Source organism: Anguilla anguilla, chromosome 12 (genome assembly GCF_013347855.1).
Source record: "Anguilla anguilla isolate fAngAng1 chromosome 12, fAngAng1.pri, whole genome shotgun sequence".
Taxonomy (NCBI): Eukaryota; Metazoa; Chordata; class Actinopteri; order Anguilliformes; family Anguillidae; genus Anguilla; species Anguilla anguilla.
In genome coordinates this window covers 18,400,694-18,422,190 of record NC_049212.1, presented here as the reverse complement: position 1 = coordinate 18,422,190, position 21,497 = coordinate 18,400,694, and the positions used below count along the sequence as shown (strand labels likewise).

General features: G+C 41.2%; 1 protein-coding gene across 1 annotated transcript; it reads left to right on the top strand.

The window, feature by feature from the left end:
- Positions 1 to 9,751: 9,751 nt before the first annotated feature.
- LOC118209096 (probable G-protein coupled receptor 149) lies at positions 9,752 to 17,024 on the top strand. Its single transcript, XM_035384235.1, has 4 exons — positions 9,752 to 11,172; positions 11,914 to 12,085; positions 12,425 to 12,870; positions 15,329 to 17,024. Exons 1-4 carry the CDS (start codon positions 10,201 to 10,203, stop codon positions 15,899 to 15,901), a joined length of 2,163 nt encoding a protein of 720 aa, XP_035240126.1. The 5' UTR covers positions 9,752 to 10,200; the 3' UTR covers positions 15,902 to 17,024.
- Positions 17,025 to 21,497: the final 4,473 nt, after the last annotated feature.

Genomic DNA, 21,497 nt, shown 5'->3' with positions numbered 1-21,497 from the left:
GGATAGGCACAATAATAAATTGGACAGAAGAAAATGTCAATATTTTCTTCTTTGACTAACGGAGATGGGACCACATGTTAACATAAGATGCTAGTTCACCATCTGACAGACCAGTATTTGACAGCATTTTCAAAAATCTGAATCTTCTTAGTTCTTTTGTCAATTTACCCCTTAGAAAAAAAATTACTGCATATGTAGTCTTGGATTTATCTATTACATTTGAATCAAATTACAGGACTAAAACATTTTAAAATAGAATCATTATTAATTGGAGTGCTGCTCAGATTTTCTTAAGAAAATAAAGCAGGACCACAATACTGCAGGTGTCAAAGTCAAAAGTCAAAACCAGGGCAAATTGGAGGAAATATTTTGTTTGGGGGGGGGGGGGTTGTTAGAATGATAAAAGTGGTGGGTAACTTGAAGTGACACTTAGAAAAGCAGATGGGCAAAATGTTGAGTTCTTGATTAAATGTTTGTTTTCAGAAGATGAGAGAGGATAATGGGGCTGAACGCTTATAATATTTATGGGCAGTTGCATTTGCCCCACAGTGATGGAGCAGGGACAGACTGAGGTGTAGAAATTTAAGAGCCAATAGAAGGACATTGTTGTTCTGTATATATAAAAATATTTAACTCCGGAGTCTTAAGAAGTGCTGGTCTAACTTGGTCCAATAGACCCCTCTAGTGGCAGTAACATAGTCAGATTTAAAACATGTCCTTCTGTGGGAAAATTGTATTTGGAATGCTAATTCTTGCTTTGAAATGATTTGAAATATGATTTGACAAAGACAGATTTGGTTGTTGGCCCATAGGTGGACGGCTGACCTGATCTGGGGACATGTGCGTATCTTAGGCAATGCCTTACGGAAGTGGAAAGGGTGATGCCTGACCTTTCATATGTGGCTCAGGGCTGAGCTCTCCAGGTCTCGGGGGAACATTGGTGTGGAGGAGTCTCTCGCAGTCGCTAAAAGGCTAAACAGGCGGGATACTCGGCCTGTGCCTCTTATGTCATGTGGGAGAAGGTTTCCGCCCCCTCTTCTCTGCTGTGTTTGCCATGGTTGACCTTCAATCACCGTCTCCGTAGCAACTGGCCCAGTGTTAACAAGGGAGATGCGCTTAAACTCATCTGTTGGAGTGTCATCTTCAAGTGTCTTCCTGCCGAATGCCTCCTATTTCCACTGAAGGTAGTGTAATCATCGAGACTCTGCAGCGACTGCATCGGGATGAGCGGGCCAGGGTGGGCCACAGCCACCTGAGTGTCATCCTGCCCACCTATTTATCTCGGCTGAAGCACCACACTTCAATGTGAATGCCCAAGTAGGTAGTTCTGGCCCACATAGTTCTATGCAGGCCCACCTATATGAATATTTCTGGCTCTGCTGCTGTTCTGCAGAGCTGAGGCACTGTCACATGAACTCCCACCACACACGTACATGGATGCACACATTTGCACACACGTGCATATGCATCTGCAGGCTTAATGCACACGCAAATGTATGCGAAGGCTCAATGCACACCAGTGCACATGCTCACACAATCTCATACTATGTGTACACATGTACTGACACATGCATGCACATACTGTATACAGACATGCTCACAAACACACACACAAAATCCATGCATGGTCACCTCACATGCACAGACTAACAGGTATGCAATTTAACACTCAAAACATGCAGACACATTCAGAACAGACAGAAGCACATACATAAAATCTCACACTCACCACAGCATGCGCAGCCGTATGCATATTCACACAGTCCTGACCTCGAAGTGCTCAGATAGCCTGTGAAACAGAATCTCCCAGGCCCACTCTACAGAAGAGGCCCACTTCACCCCTCCTCAGTACACCTTCCCCTTCCTCAACCTCACTAGCTAACCCCCCCACCCACTTCAGTCCTCTTCGGTACACCTTCCCCTTCCTCAACCTCACTAGCTAACCCCCCCACCCACTTTACCCCTCTTCGGTACACCTTCCCCTTCCTCAACCTCACTAGCTAACCCCCCCACCCCCACCGCCACCTCAATCCCATTATCCCTCTTTTCACTCACACCCCCATACTGTCCACCATAATCCTTCAATCCAACCCAAATCCTAACTACCACCGTTATTATGACAGACAGTGAAACTGGTGCAAGGTCAGTGCTTGGGAGATGATTCTGTCCATAAAAGAAACAGTGGAGTGGAGCAGGTGTGCTCTCCTCAGGATTCAAAGAGTCTGTCCTAATAAGGACTCAATTGTGTCAGCACAATGGGTTGTTCAACATGTATCAATAATTAAAGAGAGAGAGATGGAGAGATGGAGACCTGCATGCTGTGCACACAAGACATAATAAGCACAGAAACACAGTTTAATGCTCACACAATATTCAAATAAACATGCACACAAACACTTAAACAAAACGCTCAAATACATGTATGCAAACACACAGTTACTACACAGAAACAAGACAGAGATACACATAATCAAATATTAATTTAAACACACATAGCACACAAGCACACTTACACACATGCTACAATCAGAGTAAAGTAGGCTCTTCTTTCATCTCTGATGGGCAACTGACACTTTGGTGGGCATCTATAACAGGGAACACACAGATAACACAGGCATTTCACGTCCACATGTACACACACACAAACACACCCACACACACACACACACACACACACACACATAGAAACACTCAAGCACATGCACACACACACAAGCACACACACTCACACACACTCACAGCAGCACCGGAATCACCTGCCCCCAATGAGTGGTGATTAAAAGAACAAGCTCACTCATACATTAATAATGAAAAATATATTTTTATTTTTATTTACAGCATTCCTTAAATTAGTCACAACTTAGAACACAACCTGTCTGTTTTAAATCTTGATTTCACTCTATATAGTGACAAATGAGTGAATAAAGTATCTGTCTGATGGGGATCTAAACTACTTTGACTATTATGTGTGCTCATGTGCTTTGTGTGGCACTACCTGTGTGTGTGTGCGTGTGTGTGTCTGTGTGTGTGTGTGTGCACACATGTGTACGTGTGTGTTTGTGTATGTGTAATATCAAATTTGGTTTTGTTTGATCTTCCACTTTGGACGGCACCATTGAGGAGATGACTGGTTTTCATCTTCAATTTTTTTTTTTCGGTATGGGTAGGGGTGCAGGGGGTGGGGGGCATGTGATTGCACTTCAAAGCCGAAAGGACACCTGGCAACATCTCTTGTGTCTTTCTTCGTTCTCATGCAGACAAACACACACGCAAACACACACACGTACACACACACGCACACCGCACGCTCACACACACACACCCGCACGTGCACACACACACACACACACACACACACACACACATACACACATACGCACGCACACACACGCACACACACACAGTAACACGCACACACACACACACAGTGAGGTCACAAACGTCAGCTTAATAGTCTGTGAGGAGCTGAGAAGCCTTCCCACAGAGTGAACGCAATATACCATGAAAGAGAAAGAGGAACAGATCTTTTGTTCAGCTTCTTGTCCTCTTTTTGGGCTGTTCCTGGAATTTTCATATCAGGTACAATTGGTCTAATATGAAAAATGAGGTGAATATTTATAAGTACAATTTCATAGCAGAATAGTTTCTGACTTTTAAATCTGCTAGATAAAATTATCCTCTGCCAACCTTGTTCTAACATGAGATGTTGTTTGTTAGGAATGAATTTTAAAATACAATTCTAGAAGCATAACAGTTTGAAAATACAAACCATATTAGCAGTCCAGGCTATGACAAGACTTCCATACTTTAAAGCTATCTAGGATTTTTAAAAAGAATAATTATCCCCAAACAAATCCTCAGCCCTATCAAATGTACAATCACAATTGTACTGCACTACTGTTACTACTGCCCCACACACAGACTATGTTAACGTTTGTTTAAATTGTACACAAAACATTTGCAATCACCTCAAACTTAAATTGATTTATTGTAGCAGACAAATGTACGTGCTTTGTAGTGAAATTTCACAGCTTTTGATTACATTACTACTGAGTAATTCAGTAAAAAGTGAAAATTTTCACAATATTGCCGGTTCTCCCCTATTCAAAATTTTTTTGGCCAAAATGTTTTGTGACTATGAGTAATTTGAAATAACATATACAAGCCAAAAATTATTTTCTTTTCTTAGCATGAATGCTATCATTTTTACGTAGAAAAATACAGACAGAATTTTGAAACGTATTGCATTATTCATCAACTTATGTTGATAAATTAAGTTTATCCATAATTTGTGCCAGTACTGTAGCTCTCATGTTAACTACAGTCAATTAAAATGAAAATATTGTTCAAGTTGTGTTTATTGTCATTCTTCTCATTACAGATGGGTGAAAGAAAAATAAATTGAAATACGGTACCCAGGGACAGCAATGCAGTATAAGAATAGCCATAAACAATTTAAAATAGAAATAAATACAAAAATTAAAATTATAAAAAAGAAAAAAAAGGACGATGAATAGTAAATGCAAAGCATGCATTTTTCTTGCTTCTGGGATTTATATCAAAGTCAAATTGGACAGCATATGATCATGAAAACTGTTGATTGGCTTTTGAATAGACTGTAATCAGAAATCTGAAATTAGCAATCCATTCTATGCTGGGCTGTGATTTACACCGTAAACCTTGTCTGAGCAGGTGGATCGTGATACCACAAATTACACACCAGACGGACTGGGGAATTTCAATGAGCTGCACCAAAACTGCAGTCCGCTCCTCGATCTTGACTGACACACCCCCAGCAGTGACTCTCCTCCCACTTGATGCACATCAGGAAATTACCAAATGGCTAAGGCGCATCAAAATCCATGATAAAGATACCATTTTGTCAGTGCAACGGCTCACAACAGGCCATGCTCCGGCCAGAAAATAGAACCCTAAGTGTTCATGCTGCAAGTGAGCAGGATTCTAATTGTGTGAATGTTGCTTCATGAGATCTAAATGTATCATATTTAGACAGTCATACTTTAGTAGCTGGAGTGCGTCTGTGTGTCAGGCGTTGCGGGCGCAGTTCCCTAATTGCTTGATCGAGCCTGAAGCACTGGTGTAACGAGGGAATTGGGGTGCGTGTGAGGAATGTTAATTGCACAGCTGACATTCCTTTTTCATTGGCTGGCAGGTTAATGCTGCGCAACAGATCGCTGTTTGTTAGGTTCCGGATTTGGCTAAAAAAGGGGAAAAAAGGAAGCAGTCTAGGTGAGGTGCAAGGGGACAAAAAAATCTTTCCGTTAAGTTTAATTTAGTCGGTGGCAGGCAACGGCCGTATTCATTTGCATTGTTTCTTTTGTCGTCTTTATTTTAATTTTTGTAGCTTTTGTTTTGGTTTTTGTTGCTTTCCTGCTTTCTTTTTTTTGTTTGTTCTGTGTTTTGTGTTTTTGTGCTTGTGTTGGTGACTGTGGCTTGCCTTGTGGTGTCCAGCGGTGATCCTGGTGCATCCTTCGTCCTGCAAAGAGTGACCAGAGGTGGCGAGTGGCAGTGGAACTTCCCGGGTCTGATGTGCCATGGCTGGGGAGCAGGATTCTCACTGTAGTGAGGGAGTGGAAATCTGGTGAGTGCATCCCATGTGGGGTAGGTACATGAGCTGAGCAGCTTCTCTTGCCAGCAACAGTGTGTCCAGGGACCGGTGGAGCCCAGGGCCATGTCCAAACATGGGGTCAGGGGCAGTGTGCTGCAGGAGTAAAAAGTCTTGCGTCACTGTCACGGGAAACCCTAACCCAGAGGGAGAGGGGAGGAGAGGGGAGGGGAGGGGAGGGGAGGGGAGTAAACAGAAACTGGGGGACTAGTTCATGCATGGGAGTCATGTATATGATGACTAATGCTGATAAACAGTCATATACCTGTTATTAAAAATACTAGCATTGGTATGAGTTGATACAGCCTGTGAGAAGAATTTTTAAAAATTTTAGTTTGAACAGCATTAGTCTCAGCCACTGAAAAGGACTTTACTGCAAGATTGTCTTTATTTTTAGCATTTCAAGACAAATTTGTGTTGCACTGCGAGGAGGGTCACTGTGATGCTAGAGTCCCAGCCTGTCTTTATTGCTTACTCAGTGGCACGCCATAATCCTAAATTCAATTAAGACCAAGCAATGTCCCAGACAGGCCCTGTGTGTGTTTGTGTGTACGTGTGTGTGTACGTGTGTGCGTACGTGTGTGCGTACGTGTGTGCGTACGTGTGTGCGTACGTGTGTGCGTACGTGTGTGCGTACGTGTGTGCGTACGTGTGTGCGTACGTGTGTGCGTACGTGTGTGTGTACGTGTGCATGTGTGTACGTGTGTGTGTACGTGTGTGTGTACGTGTGTGCGTGCATGAATGCGCTTACATGTCTGAGTGAGTATTTGCATGAGTTTATGCAGATGAAGGTACCCTCCCCTCAGACAGCTTGTCTAATTGCCTCAGTGTCAGATACTCTGCCCTGGTTCCATCTTGAGAAGGATGTGATCTGTCTTCAGGTGCTGATGACTGATCATGTGTATTTGCACAGCTAATTTACATTTCACACATAATCCCTTTACTCAGTGATGCGATGCTTTCCATTTTCCATCAATCAAACCTAATTCAAGTATATGACTAATAACCTTCTCCTGTATATGTATCTGTGTGCGCATGTATTTGTGCGCATACAACTGTACAAATGTTTGTGTTTCAGTATGATTCCAGGTTGAGGGAGAGCCAGTGAGTAACAGACGCAGGGAAAGAAAGATAGAGAGGGAGAAACAGAGATGACATTATGAAATTACATCTGTAATTGCCTCCGATGCCTCCATATATTCACTGGTGCCCAGAGAGCCATGAAGATGAATTTGGAATATGCAATGGTACATAAAACAGAGAGGGGGAGAATTAGATGTAAAGGGGTACATAGTGACACTTTATCTATATTAAAGACAAACTTCCTCCACGGCATTAAGATTAAGATGCTGTGCCGTGCCGCCATTCTGCAAGTGTGTATTCCCAGTGCATGCAGATATATTGGTTATGCTGTGGAGATGAGAAGCTGTGGTGTTTCTCTGGTATTTTAAGGCTGAGACCTCAGCCTCACTGCATTCCAGCAGTCTGGGCGAATGCCTGTCTTTCTCATTCAAATTCAGAAAGACACTTTCTGACAGAAATCTTTGAGAAAATGACAATCACACCTCCACGGCCCAAACAGCATATTACCTGTCTCTTGTGATCATAGGTGGGAAATCCAGGTTCAGAAGTATTTGTTTTCATTACATTGCAGGCATTTAGCAGATGCTCTTACCCCGCACAACTTACACAACTTTTTACAATCACATGGACTTGCTAATTAACACCATTCTTCAGCCAGGAACTATTCAGCTGTTTCATGGGTGAGTTTATTTTCTGGCCCCTAGCCTTCCCACCTCTGCTTATTATATTCCTGTGTTTGATTTCTTCTTTGCTCCTGCTGTTATTGGTTTTGTTTCCCAGTGTTCGTATCCTGTGTTCCTTCCTGTTTGTTACTCTGTTATTTATTTATAAAAGTTTACTTGTTTGCTTATTCCTCATTGAGTTATTCTCTGCACTTGCTCCACAGAATTACAATTCTGCACATTTACAAGACTCTACATAAACCAACACTACGTGAAAAGCTCCTCTGAGAACATACGCGCACACGCACACACACGCACGCACACACAATATGGTGATCATTTCTGAACTCTAATGTCAGGTTCCTCACGATAAAATTCAAATCACCAATTTATTTAAAATTCAGTTACAGGACTCCACACTCAATTATGGCCAAATAAATCAAATCAAAAGCAAATTAATTCACAAATAAATGAAGATATTAAAAATGAACAATTACATCCCTGTGTCATTATTCCGATTCAGAGAGAGAGAGAGAGAGAGACAGAGAGAGAAAGATAAAGAGAGTTTGTTACAACGCTGTCATATATATGCTGATGAGTTTTGCTGCAACAAACAAATATAACAGAACAATGAAAGTACTGAGAAAGGACAGCTTAACTTGACAGCCTGAACAGGAGGATTAGAATTAAAAAAAAAGCTTGTTGTTAGTATAACCCTGAGCCTGTAAATGAAGGACATTTCCCATCCAGTTGGTTAGGACAGAAAATGAAAATGGCCGCGTCTTGCTTTATAGAAACCTTGCGCAAGGACAAGGCCTCCATTTCACAGAAATGGTCCCATGTATTGGTCCAGCTCTCCTTGGGTACAAAAAATCTAAAGAGTCAAGGCACTACCATCTGTCATGGCGTTGAACAGAACAGAAAGCAGAAAGAAGCCTTCCTGCCACATATAACCAGATGCCCTGTAATCCAAGCATGGAGTATCAGGACTGGAGCTTCCATGTTGCTCAACAAGCAGCCCTTTTGTGTCACATGGGACTCCCAGTCACCTGGGTATTGCATTTGGGAAAACCTATTTTAACCGCTCAAACTGCTGACGCTCCCAAACCAATTTAGGGCAAAATAATTCAAAAGATCAATTCTGTCACTCAGCATTTGCTTCCTCATGTCCTAATCGATCATGCTTTCTCATTCTAATGCCTTGTCTGCTTGAAATCATAGCAAGGACTTATTTTGTATTGTTATTACATTATTGTGTGCATTACATGACCACAAATGACACAAATCACGTCTATACACAGGCATCTTGCTTTGTCTGCGTGGCTGTATATAGTATGTACATAGGCTTAAATTGGCCACTTCTGCATGAACAGAGCCTTGCACCCCGGCCTTATTATTCTCCGAGCGAGCTAAACAAACCAGTGATTATTTATTTTCATCTGGACAGAGACAACACATTTTGTCATTAAATAGGTTGCAGTGATGTGTTGATACCATCAAAAAGAAGCTTTATGCAATATATTTCTAGGCATTTACATATAAAGTAAAATCATATTTAATGGACTGTGCCAATGCATGCACTGCAATATGAAGTGTAATGTGCATGGGGTGATGTGGATACTGCGACTAGACACCCTGAATTTTATAAGGAGTTGTGCTTTGACACTCCCCTCCCATTCTTCATCTTGGTCCATCCCAGGCCCTTCCCACAGTAAGCATATGAGTAAAAATGATGCTTGAAATTGCACAAGAGAAGAGGACCTTAGCAATTGATACCTTGAAAGGACAAAAAAGCAAAGCTGTAACAAGACTGCTGCATTTGATATGATCAGGACTAGGTGAGAAATGTAAAAAAAAAATTAGGGTGTTTTTAATTTGCCCTCTCTTACCATTTTATATAGCTAAACTATGCTTTACCCGGAGTGTTACAAACAACCCAAAGGAATCCCATGTCCATGTCCCAGATGGGGACTCAACTGCTACAGCAAAAAAACATCAGCATAAAGACAGGCTATGTAATGCACAGTGCGCAAATATTACTATCTCTTCATTAAAAATAATACATTAATTGATAAATGAATAAATTGTAACACAACCACAAATTCAACCAAACCAACCTTCTGAATTATGATTACGTTAGATAGGGAAAAGGCTCTCTCTAAATCGACTGCTTAGATCCAGTTCCATTCTCCACGTGCTACCTGGTATATCTTCTGCATTAATTAATTTGAACTCATTGGATAAATAGACTGCTTTGTCTTATCACCAACAATGATATAATGGTTTCTGGAAGTTCCAGGGCACATTAGCATTCTCCAAAGGAAGTGGAGGGGAGGAAATGTACTCCTCCCACTACAAACGGCACGGGAGACAGGGGGCAGGAGCGCTGCGCGAGCTCATTCATGTTGGCTACAGTACATCAATATGCTGCGAGAGGCCAGGCTGCTGGATGGCAGTAATGCACGCTCTGTCACATACACACCCTCCCTCGCGCCTTAAAAAAACGAATGATTCGATCTACATTTAGGAGACCAGCTGGAGACAAAAGATGCGACGTTCGGCTGAAAATGATTAAATCGGAGCGTCTGCTGAACACCTCGCCCGTACTTGAAACGAGCTGCAGCAGCATTCGTGGAGAGTAGCCTTGTCTTTTTTTTCTAGTTAGAAGCGAGACATTTGTAGGCTGTATGTTATTATCTGTACTTTGGACCTATATGGAATGATACGAATGGCCGTAGGCGTGATTCAAACTTTCTTATAGTAGGCTATATATTGCAAGGTGGAAGTCTGTTAAAGGGTAAAAGGGCAGAAGGTAGAGGTGACATTAAAATGCCGACAACCTATAGCTCGATTTCGCTCAACAAAACCAACCTTTTTACAGAGAGCTACGAAATAATGGATTCTTCTGAAGCTAAAAGGCAGATTAACTTGATTTTATTCTGCCTGTCCTTTGTCATCACCACTGTTACTTTAGTTGGTGGAATTTTCTCGCTCCTCTCATTGTCAAAGATGCGCAGTAAAACCTCTCTGTCTCTTATTGTGGCTTCGATGTCTATAGACGACCTTATTAGCGTGATACCGCTCTCCCTGTTCTTGTTCGTGCAGTGGGAGAGAAATGATGTGGCCAGGTCCGGAACACGGTGCACTTTGTCAGGACTTCTTTATATTTTTCAGGGAGTATCGAGCAATTTGAAAGCTTCTTTGATTGTAGCCTACACATTTTACATTACGAAACGTTTTGGAGCATTCCAGTCCGCCAGACGACCGTTGAGGGTGATGTGGGCGATAGCCGCGGTATGGATAGTCAGCTTGACCGTCAGCATTCTGCCAGTGTGCGGCTGGGGGTCTTTTTCTCCAACAACCTTAGGCTGCTTTGCTGAGAGCACAAGTTCTTATGTTTTGCTCCTTTTTGTTTTATACTCGATATGTTTTTGTGGGCTAGTCGCGTTCTCTGTTCCTCTCACATATCGCCTGCTATGTTTGGGGGACCCTCAGAAGACTTTTCATCCAAACTATCTGGAAATCACCGGGGGACTTAACGCAGATGGATCTGCTCCGCTATGTGAAATTCAGTCTTTTTCTCGGGACAGCCTCGATAAAAGTTTTGGAACATACAGCGAAATTAATTCGGAGCCTTCTGGCTTAAACAACAAGGCGGAGATATACACTTGTTCGACGTCAGCTATCCCTAACCGCCAGGATGCTGCCCAAAGTAGAAGGAACTCTCCTGTGTTCTTTGCACAGAAACGCTTCTCTTTGATTGTGGCGATGGTCCGGGTTGTTTTATGGATGCCTATGATGGTAAGTCAAGATTACATACCTTGATGAAAAGCTTAGATATGACGCGGGCTGTGTTACTTAATAAGGATCTCGTTGTTGTTTTCTGACATGAAGTGCCTAGGCTACTGACACCCGTCAATTGGATAAGCTCTCTCAATAGGGTACGCTATGCAATTATAGCCAAGTTTTTTCTTTGTCATTTAACTTCTATGTAGCAATGGGCTATGCACGTTTTAAACGGACTTTCTCATGCACTGCTTCACCTTAACGGCATGCAAGAATTGTATATTTCTGTAAACCTGTCGGTGAGAATATGAGCTAACTTTTCCGCAATTATTTTGAAGAAAATCATCAAATGCATGCGCGCTGACAAAATTAGAACGTTGACTAAAAAAGGAACTTAAGGCAAAAAAAGCAAAGAAGCCCAAATGTATGAAAATATCAGCAAGCTTTGAGTTTCTTTCATATTTTTTAATTTCACGATTGTTTACAGATGTGGTAGTAGCCTATTTACCTATTTGTTGAGAAGGAATGAGTTTGCAGGAGAGAAATGCATAGGATATGGCACGTTGGGACTGGGAAATGCCGTTCTTGTAACTCGAGTTGGATAGAAAGCGTAGGCCATTTTATATTTTTAAACGAAGCCTGTTTCACTCTCCCTACTGGCTATGCACTGACAGTCTTGCTCCCATTATACCTCCAGCAGTTACCACGTTAACCGTGTTTGCTGCCCTTTTATATTGACATTTATTCCATCCGCAGGTACAGATCTTTGTGAGTCACACGGTCCACTTACGGAGCTCGTCCCTTGAGACCCTGTGTTTTTTCCTGACCTCACTCTCTGCTGCGGTCACACCAGTTTTCGTCCTGTCAGAACACTTCATTCACCTCCCGTGCGGCTGCTTCATAAATTGCCGCCGCGAGCCCTCCACTGGTAAGAGAGTTGAGTATGGAGAAATAACCACAATAAAGGTCAATTTGTATAGGTTCAGTGGGTTTGACCGTTTATAGGCTCAAACGCACTGAGGTATACATAAGTAGGTGTTGTTTATATAGGCTAGGCCAACATACGCACCAGGGTTTAAGATAACAAAATTTAAATACATTTTTTAAAAATAAAAGTATGTTTAAAATATGTACTGGTCGTTGACTAACCACAGTTATATTTTGTTGTGAATTTGAATACATTCTCTGGAATGCAATTTATAATTAAAATTAAGAAGCCGTTTCGAAGTTATCCAGAATTCAACCTGCGCCTATACTCTCTTCACAGCGAAAAAAAGAGGTTTTGAATTCAATCTGTCCTTCCAGCAAGGCTACGGATTTTATAAAATTGCTCAAGCAAAGACGCCCACCATCGAAAAACCTCCTTACCACAACCTGTTCAATTGTGAATCCTCTGAGAGCAAAGACGGTGGTCAGGTATCAAGCCTGGACCATCTCGAGTTCAGGACCATGCGTGCGGACAGCTCCCTACCCAGTGAGCTCCTCGGAACTATCACGTGCGAAGCGAGAGCGGACAGTCTCACGCACAATGCCGAGGAGCAGGGCGTCTTCTGCGGCGGCTCACCCCCTGTGTCCGTACGAGAAGACCACAATCTCGATACGTCCTCTGTTTTCGAGGGCCCAGAGCGAAGGCTGTCCCATGAGGAGAGTCGCAATATCGAGCTCACTGACTGGGAGTGGTGTCGAAGTAAATCGGAAAGGACTCCACGACAGGTAATGCAGGAAGGAATCGTATTCTTTACCTTTGATACCCATTTATTCTCGTAAGAACAGTGTACACTCTGCCATTAGTAGCACCATATTAGTTTATAATAAGGCCAATAGGTGACCTACAACACAGCATTGTATGTATTTAAGTGCTTTGTGTTTCTTAATTCCAAATCTAAAGGCCTACTTTCTGTAAAATGACAGTGGATGAAACCACAAGTAGGCCGGATTTTACATGACCCTGTCCTAATTGTGGTGTTTGCACAGGAAATGACCTGCCCCTCCTCCAGGCAGAGCCACCACTAGGCACTGCACCTGTCCAGCTTTTGTTTGGCGTTGCCATGGGGGTTGTATTTCCAAAGGAAGCAATGAAAATGGCTGAGATTACCATCAGCTCTGAATAGCCATTTGCAACAGGACAATAATTAAACAACACTGTTTTTTTTTTTTTTTTTTTTTGGTGGTGAAAGATCTTTGACCGTTTCATCTTCACTATTCAATTTATCACATGAGAAAGTACTCTATGAAACTAAGATTATATGTACTCAGTTTAAATGAAATCAATTTATTGACTGCGTTTCCGAAGTGTCTTCTGCAACTAGTACTGTCACCATTCAGTACTCAAACAACACTTCAAAAGCTTTGACTGACAGAATGTTTAGAATATGAAAATCTCATTAAAATGTTTTTTTTTTTTTTAAATGTGAACTTTCCACACACTGCTAAGTGAGAAGAGCTGATTCAGAACCATGCTTTGTAGGTCCAATTGTATAAGAGCCCAATGACACATGCTAGAATTGATTAGTGTGCTTTAGAATATACATCTGTCTGTTGTCATTGACTGTAGGATTTGCCTTATATATGAATCAAATAACAAATGTTTTGAGCACATTAACCATAATTTGCAAGATCATAGTGGCAATGTGAATGAACTCTTTGCTGTAAGCCATATTTTAAACTTATGTCTCTTTTAGTCTCTCTTCAAAATCCCAGATGGCCCTGGATAGCAATTAAAAGCAAGAATTGTTATTTTTTGACCAGAAGCACAGTTTGATAAGTTCAGCAATCAAAAAGCTAATTTCTGAACTGAGTGTTGAAGAAACACTCAAAGTGTTGTGCCAAAGTGTTAAGGGCAAATATTGATTAAATCCAAGCCCGTGTCAAATTTTGTCCCAAACTGTAGTGCTCACTAATGCATCACAATGTTTGTTCACAAACAGTACTTTTACCAAGTGAGCTGCACAGCAGATACTTACAATTGACAACTTTTTAAGGAAAAAATGCATGTTCTGTTCTGTATCAGTTCTGTTCTCTATTCCCTTACTTTACTCACCATTGCTCTTGACAAAGGTGTGTTTTGCACGGGTAACCTGATTGCATGACCGTTTCATCATTCAGTTTTCCATACAGATTTAGTAAGAAAGCTGTTATCCTTCAGAACTTCTGCTCTTTGTATGTCCTGTGACTCTAAGGAGTAAAAAGAAGAAAAAAGTATTTCTTCTTCCCTCCTCTATATTGGGGCTGGCTGAAGGCATATTTCAGGCCCAGCTCTAAACTCCATTTCCATGGCAGCTGACGAGTCGTGTGAATTATTTAAATCGATTGACACAGTATTTTCAGCACAGCTTGATGGAAGTCAGGTCGGATTATTGATGACTCTCTTCTTCATTTATTTCCACGAATGCAAAAGGGGTCATTATGCACGGCCAACTATGACCAAATTAAATGTCGAAATTCATTCAATTCAGTCACTTGTGACGGGTGTGTTTTCCCCATTCCATCTGATACATATTATAAATGGTTTTGTTTTGTTATCCATCATTTGTTTTAATGAACAGAACATTTTGTTTTTAATGTTTCTCTTGGAAATACAAAATATTTGGCATTTGAGCAGCTCAGTGAATCATGAAGTGGTTCATATTTCCAGATATTATCATTAGAAGCTTGGCTTATTCTCTTATTTTACAAATCAAGTGAAATTTGCCTTTTCACATTCGAAAACCAGTTTCGCGTGTGAATTTAATATTTCCACGTGCAAATTAAAATATTCACATGTGGAAATACAATGTCACAGGTGAACTTTCTCATATTTCCACATGTGCGACTGACTCACATGTGTACTCTTCACATGTTGGGTGTTCACATGTGGTTTTTATATTTGTGGTGGTTGAACATGTGATTTTTTTGTGTGGGCTATTATTGATGCAAAATATCTGTTGGTCATTTTTGTCACAGAAGTCCTATTGTTAATGTCAAATATAATATGTGGTGTTTCACAAGACTCACAGGGGACAATTTGACATTCTGAATGTCCTGATGTATGGTTGAATGTTGCTGTGGGATCTCAAACAGATGAACAGGAAAAATCTGTAGTTGGACACAATTATGGATTTCTTAAAGATAATAGACAGATTCTCATTAACCAAGCTCACTTGTTGTTTTTGTGTGTGTGTTTCTGTCACAGAGGTCCAGTGGAGGCTTAGCCATACCACTGTGTGCGTTCCAGGGCACTGTATCTCTCCATGCCCCCACAGGGAAGACTCTTTCTCTTTCCACCTACGAGGTGAGCAGCGACGGCCTCAAGATATCTCCCAACGGCAAGAAAGTGGAGGTGTACCGCTCCAAGTCAGTGGGGCACGAGCCCAGGACGGAGGAGCCGACAAGCTCTGTCGGCGGTGACACCAACGTGAAGATTCACCTGGAGGTGCTGGAGATCTGCGACAACGAGGAGGCCATGGACAGCGTCTCCATCATCTCCAACATCAGCCAGTCGTCCACGCACGCCCGCTCGCCCTCGCTGCGGTACTCTCGCCGGGAGAATCGCTTCGTGTCCTGCGATCTGGGCGAGAGCGCCTCCTATTCGCTCCTCATTCCCACCAGCAACCCTGACTCTGACATCAACATACACATCCCAGACACGGTGGAGGCTCATCGCCAGAACAGCAGGCGCCAGCACCAGGAGAAGTCGGGCTACCAGGAGGAGATCCAGCTGCTGAACGAGGCCTACAGGAAGCAGGAGGCAGATCCAGAGAACTGAGCATCAGAGGAAGAGCACCAACAGATGAACTGACAGTCAGGGAACCAAACATCAGGTGAACCGTGGGCCAAAGAGAGAGAAAGGAGAGCTAAGGGTGAGAGAGAGAGAGAGAGAGAGAGAGAGAGAGAGAGAGAGAGAGAGAAACCTGGACAGTTGAGAATCAGGCTTTTCACTGATCACAATTGTGGTTTTTCATTCAGCAGTCACCCTGACTCATCACAGACAAATGGTGTGTCTGAGTCCCTGAGTGAGTCTTTATGTGTGTGTGTGTGTGTATATATCTGTGTCTGTGAGAGGGAGAGCAGCTTTCTCAGTCTCATTTCCAGTCATACAATGTTGTGGAGTGCTGTAAGATGGAATTCTGCAGTGTAGAAGTAACTCCTGGTGTTTTTGTGGCTCAGACTTGGGAGTGAGGTGCTGTTTAGACAAACTGTTCAACCATTTTATGGCTTATATTCATTCAGAAAAATCTACAGCCATGGATATGGTAACAAAGGCACATGATTTCTGATTCACCTGCATTCCAGAAATGTTATTTACATGAGTGAAAATGTATGTTTATGGTTGGTGGGGACAAAAAAGAATGTTCTCTATGTTCGTTACAAACCAATTATGTTCCCTTTGTTCATGTCACTTGACAGCATTTGCTTGGCCAGGTCACTGTTACATTTAATAAATGCATAATTTAGCTTAGCAATTGAATATTCATTGCAGTTTCAATACTCAGAACTATTAAATATTCATCAAATGACTTTGAAGGCAACATTTTATTCCTTTTAAAAGTAATCTTTAAAAAAATGCTCCCAGCACACACACACACACACACACACACACACACACAAAAGGTAATTTAATTGTGACTTATTAGAGAAAATAGCTGTAGCCATTCTCTATGTTAGTGTTTGGTTCCTTGTAAGAATGGACTCATTCAGTTTTTCTAGGAAATACATGCCTTATGTTGGTGTAATGATGTAATGAAGCCTCTGATAAAAGCCTCTGACTGTACCTGACTGAACAGACATGGCTTAGTAGATTAGTTCCAGGATGGTAATACAATGCATAAAGACCTAGTATGTTTTCAAAGAGCTCTATTGCTATGTAAATAAACCTTTTCGGACTGAAATGGTATTTCTCTTCATTCATGTATGTCACAAGTGTACAAATGTAATGTTACCGTCTCCATAATCAGCATGCATTCTGGTCCAGAAGTTGTTATGGTCTAACAGATCTCGCTGTCAACATTCCCTTTATTTCAAAGATTGACTTATAGTCTGAGGTGGCCGTCATCCATGCTGGCATTCTGTTTCTCTCTTAAATTGTAACACGAAGGTTCACTTTTTGAATCACACACTACAGTTGTGCCAAAAGTTGCAGATACTTAATATGAATATAATTCAACATTAAACTCCATAAATTGACAGACATCATGTCAGTGTAAGCTATGCCATGTAAATTTCCCTTGATAAGCAAATAAACAATGTAAATTTTGTAATCTTATTCAATAGTTGCAGTGGTCCATGCAAATTTGCAGTACAGTGGTTCCATACATAGTCACGTGTGTGCATGCTTTATTTAAACATGAACACCCAGTTATAAATAAATTTAATTGAGCTGTCTGCCAAATCTGTTTGTTATTTGGCATATTTGCAATTAATCTGTCATGCATCCTTCATGTAAGAGAAGTATCGTTGAAGGTGCATATACACTTACACAAATAATTGTTTTTTAGACATTGTATTAGCATCTGCTTTTTGGACAAAAATCAACTTGTTATTTTTGTTTTTAGTCAATCAGTTATTTGGTTACCTGCCTTTCTCCCAATGCACACTGGGATAGGCTCCAGTACCCCCCGTGACCCTGCCCAGGATAAACAGATATAGATAATGGATGGATGGAGGAATGGATGGATAGATGAATACTTATTTGTTCTTGGCCCTTAGAACAACTAATTAGTCTCAATCAATAAATGAAATGTCTGTCCACATTACTAGATAGAAATAACTTTTTATCAATAGCCTTCGTTTAGACCCATTCATATTTGTGACAAATACCTATTAGTGAATTCATGTTCACTGATAATCCCACATAGTATTCAGTTTACAGCAACTGTAAACCAAGTGTCATTAACATAATGATCAGTTTGAAAGAAAGCCAGGTTACATAATTTGTCCCAAGGAAACACTGGAATAGAACATCTCGTCCTGTGACTAGTTCCTGAGACATGTTTAATGTCATCACCACTGTAGGAAGGATCAGCACCCGTGTGACATAAATATTAGAGAGCTATGCTTGAAACCAGAAGATTCAAGATCTAAAACATTCATTCAGGATGTTTGCTTGGGCAAGGTCTTACTCTGGATTACATAAGTAAGAATCTGGGTCTATGTGAAATATTTAGACTACTGTAAGTCACCCACGGTACAGTTGTTAAATAAGAAAATAAATAAATAATAGAATGTCCTGTACTTTTTGAATCAAAATACTTGGTAAAAATACCGTGACAGTGAAATATTTATACCCAAGAGGCCCTGCTCAAAATTAAACAATGAAGTATTGTTTCTAATTTAGACAGTGTCACTTATCTGTTTAAAAGTTTTCGTCCTCTTTTTCTACTTGTCATTGTTTCTAATCTCTGCCTCATCCTTCACTTGTTTTTTCCTTGTATCTCGTGTGTCCCTGTTTTTGACCAATATTCTCTGGTTCTCTGTTTGTTCCCGGTGAAGTTTCTGTGCTGTCACAAATTTGTCACTGCAAATACAAAGTTGTTTTTGTGGCAGCCTACGTCTCCTCAATTAGCTGTACATCTTCGGTGGAGGGTGGAGGGTGTGAAAGAAAAAAGAGAGGGAGAGAGAAAGACAAAGAGAATGGAAAATGAACGACAGTACGTGGGAGCAGATAGGCGCATAAGGAACCTGGAAGAGTGACAGAGCGCTTGTGAAAGCATGCGCAGCGAATCCAAGGCCACTGTCCCTGCTTGGGGTCAGCCTCACAAGAGCGAGGGCAGCACGTCTGTGTTGAGCGAAGATGAATCTGTGGCTGCCTCCTCCCTCCGTGTCAGTCCCCCTGACCAGCACGCACCGTTGCCATAAATAGCAGTGTCAAAAAGTCAAATGCTTCCTGTCTGCTTAATAATTTAAAAAGCTGAGGTCAAAGAGCTGGCAGGCTTCCCAAGGATGAAAGAAAGGCCGAATGGCGGCGAGGTGTGTCAGAAAGGCTGCAGTCGGTGAAAACCAAGCCGTAACCTCACACAGAAGTGCAGTAGGGGGGAAGACACTTGGCTGTAGACGGAGCTGTGTAATGAAGTTGCCAGAGGCAGGAGCTTTTGATTCCTGAGAGCTCTCCCTTGCTTGGCGCTAATTGGTTCCTTTGTTTCTACTGAGGGAGAACCTGTGATGAAAACTCTTTGTGAGAGATTTTCTGAAGGGGAAAATTAGTCTCAGATCTCAGCTCCTTGGTTCAGGGTTTCCATTGGACTGAGGGGGGTCGATTAAAATCATTTATTGTTGATATTTGTGTTTGCTTTAAAAGTTCCTTGAGATATATAAATGATGGATGAATTTGAGAAGCGTGAATGATTGCAGTGATGCCTTTTCAGGTTTTACTGCATCCAGTAAGAGTTACGCTGTGACCCTTCTATTTTAATGTTTCCATAGACTCTCTATGGATCTCTAGGGATAATGGACGAATTGAAAGCCACTGGTTTCCCTCCCTGTTATGTGTTTTTTTGTAGGTACAGCTATAAGGTGAGACACAAGTGACACAAGTTTTGTTGTTTTGGCTCTGTACCCAGCACACTGGATTTGAACTAATAGAATTAATACAAGGTTAAAATGCAGACTGCCTTTTTTGTAAAGCTGTCCCAATTCATTTGCATTTAACTGTATGTCGGAAGAAATGGGAATACATACATTTCAAAGGGTTGGTGTGCTTGTACAGATCTGATACATATTCAACAAAAGACACTTACGATATCCCAGTATAAGCCCTCGCTCTGGAGATTTTGACTGGCATCACTCCCTGTTCAGGACTGCAGGTTTCAGGGGCCTAATTATCTTTCTGCTCTTACAAAAAAACTGAATTTCACAAACCTTATTAATCCTTATGGATTTAAAAGAAGGAGCTGACGGCTATCTGAGCATAGACCAATTTAATCCTCCACTTTCCAAAGGCTTTCCTTAAGCTGTATTCACACAAAACAATCTGTTTCTTACGGACTAAAATCCCAAAAGAAAGATTGTCAGCGTATGTCCATCCCTTCACCAAGACAGGATTTACTATTATTCTTGTGTTCACCAATGAGACCTCAATGTCCACATGACCTTGCACTGCAAAGCAAGTGGTATTCAACTCCCCACCGGCTCCTTTGAAAAAAATGCAAGTGCACTCACCAAAAGCATGCTGATTCAATTTGCTCCAGGATAATTATGTCCCCAATTGACATTTATACAGCTGAATGAAGCAGCTGTCCTTTATAAAAGGTCATCCTGCTTTTCTTACACAATGGCAAGTAATCCACACCTTGCTTTTCTGATAAAGTCACAGTAGGGACAATTTATCAATTACTACCAGATAGCACAACACCATAGAAGAGGAACAATTTCTATCAATTGCAATTTTTTTGGTGGGGAGGGGGGTGTGTGTGCACGGTAATGGTTACCAGTCATCATAAACTGATATAATCCAACTATAAACTGATAGATGTATTGTACTCCATTACTGATTCTTCTCAATTTTCCATTTCAGATCACAATTTCCAGATCCTGCCATTCATTTAAAGGCTTTCTAATACATTGAAAACGTTGAGGAACTCATTACAAAGGTTTCAGGTTGCAACAAATTGCATAAAATAAAACGTTTTTTATATCACTTTGTTATTGATATGATGATGGGTGGTTGGTTTTTCTTTTTGGTTTTATCGTGTTGGGAAACATTGATTTTGTAGAAATACAGCCGTTACGTAGCAGGAAATGCACAATGTAGAATGCATTTCACTTTTGATAATGTGTCTGCCAAATATCGACATATGAGCTCGGATTGCTTTGCCTTCATTGTGAACATTGAGAACCTTCTTCATTACTGACCATTTGGGCTGGATTAGATGAAAGACCTCTTGTACAGTACTGCTGTTTATTGAAATTAAGGTATGGTTGGTATTCATTAATTTAGCATGAAATGAGTGCTGGGCTTTCATAAAGGGCCTCAGTGGGGGATTTGCATCACTGCACTCCCAGCCATTCTTCCCCTACAGCAGAGTGATTTGATCTGAAAGTGTCATTTTCCTTTTACAACGGTTAAACTGGATGTTTCAGTATGCTTAATGTTTAATACACACAACTGATAACTGAACAATCTCTTTTCTGAGACACACTTTGTTGTTTTAAATGCAGTAGTGATATTTAATGTGTCAGGGCAGTGAAATTGCAATGGCCTCAAAAATTACTCACACCCTTGATGAAGATAAGCAAGGAAAGCTATATAAAATAAGCATTACAGGTAATGAGCAGTATCTCATGCTCAACAAATTGGAACATTATGTTTTATACTTATTTGTTCACTGGAAAATATTTTGTTCAGGAAATAATCTGTCCCTTGTGAT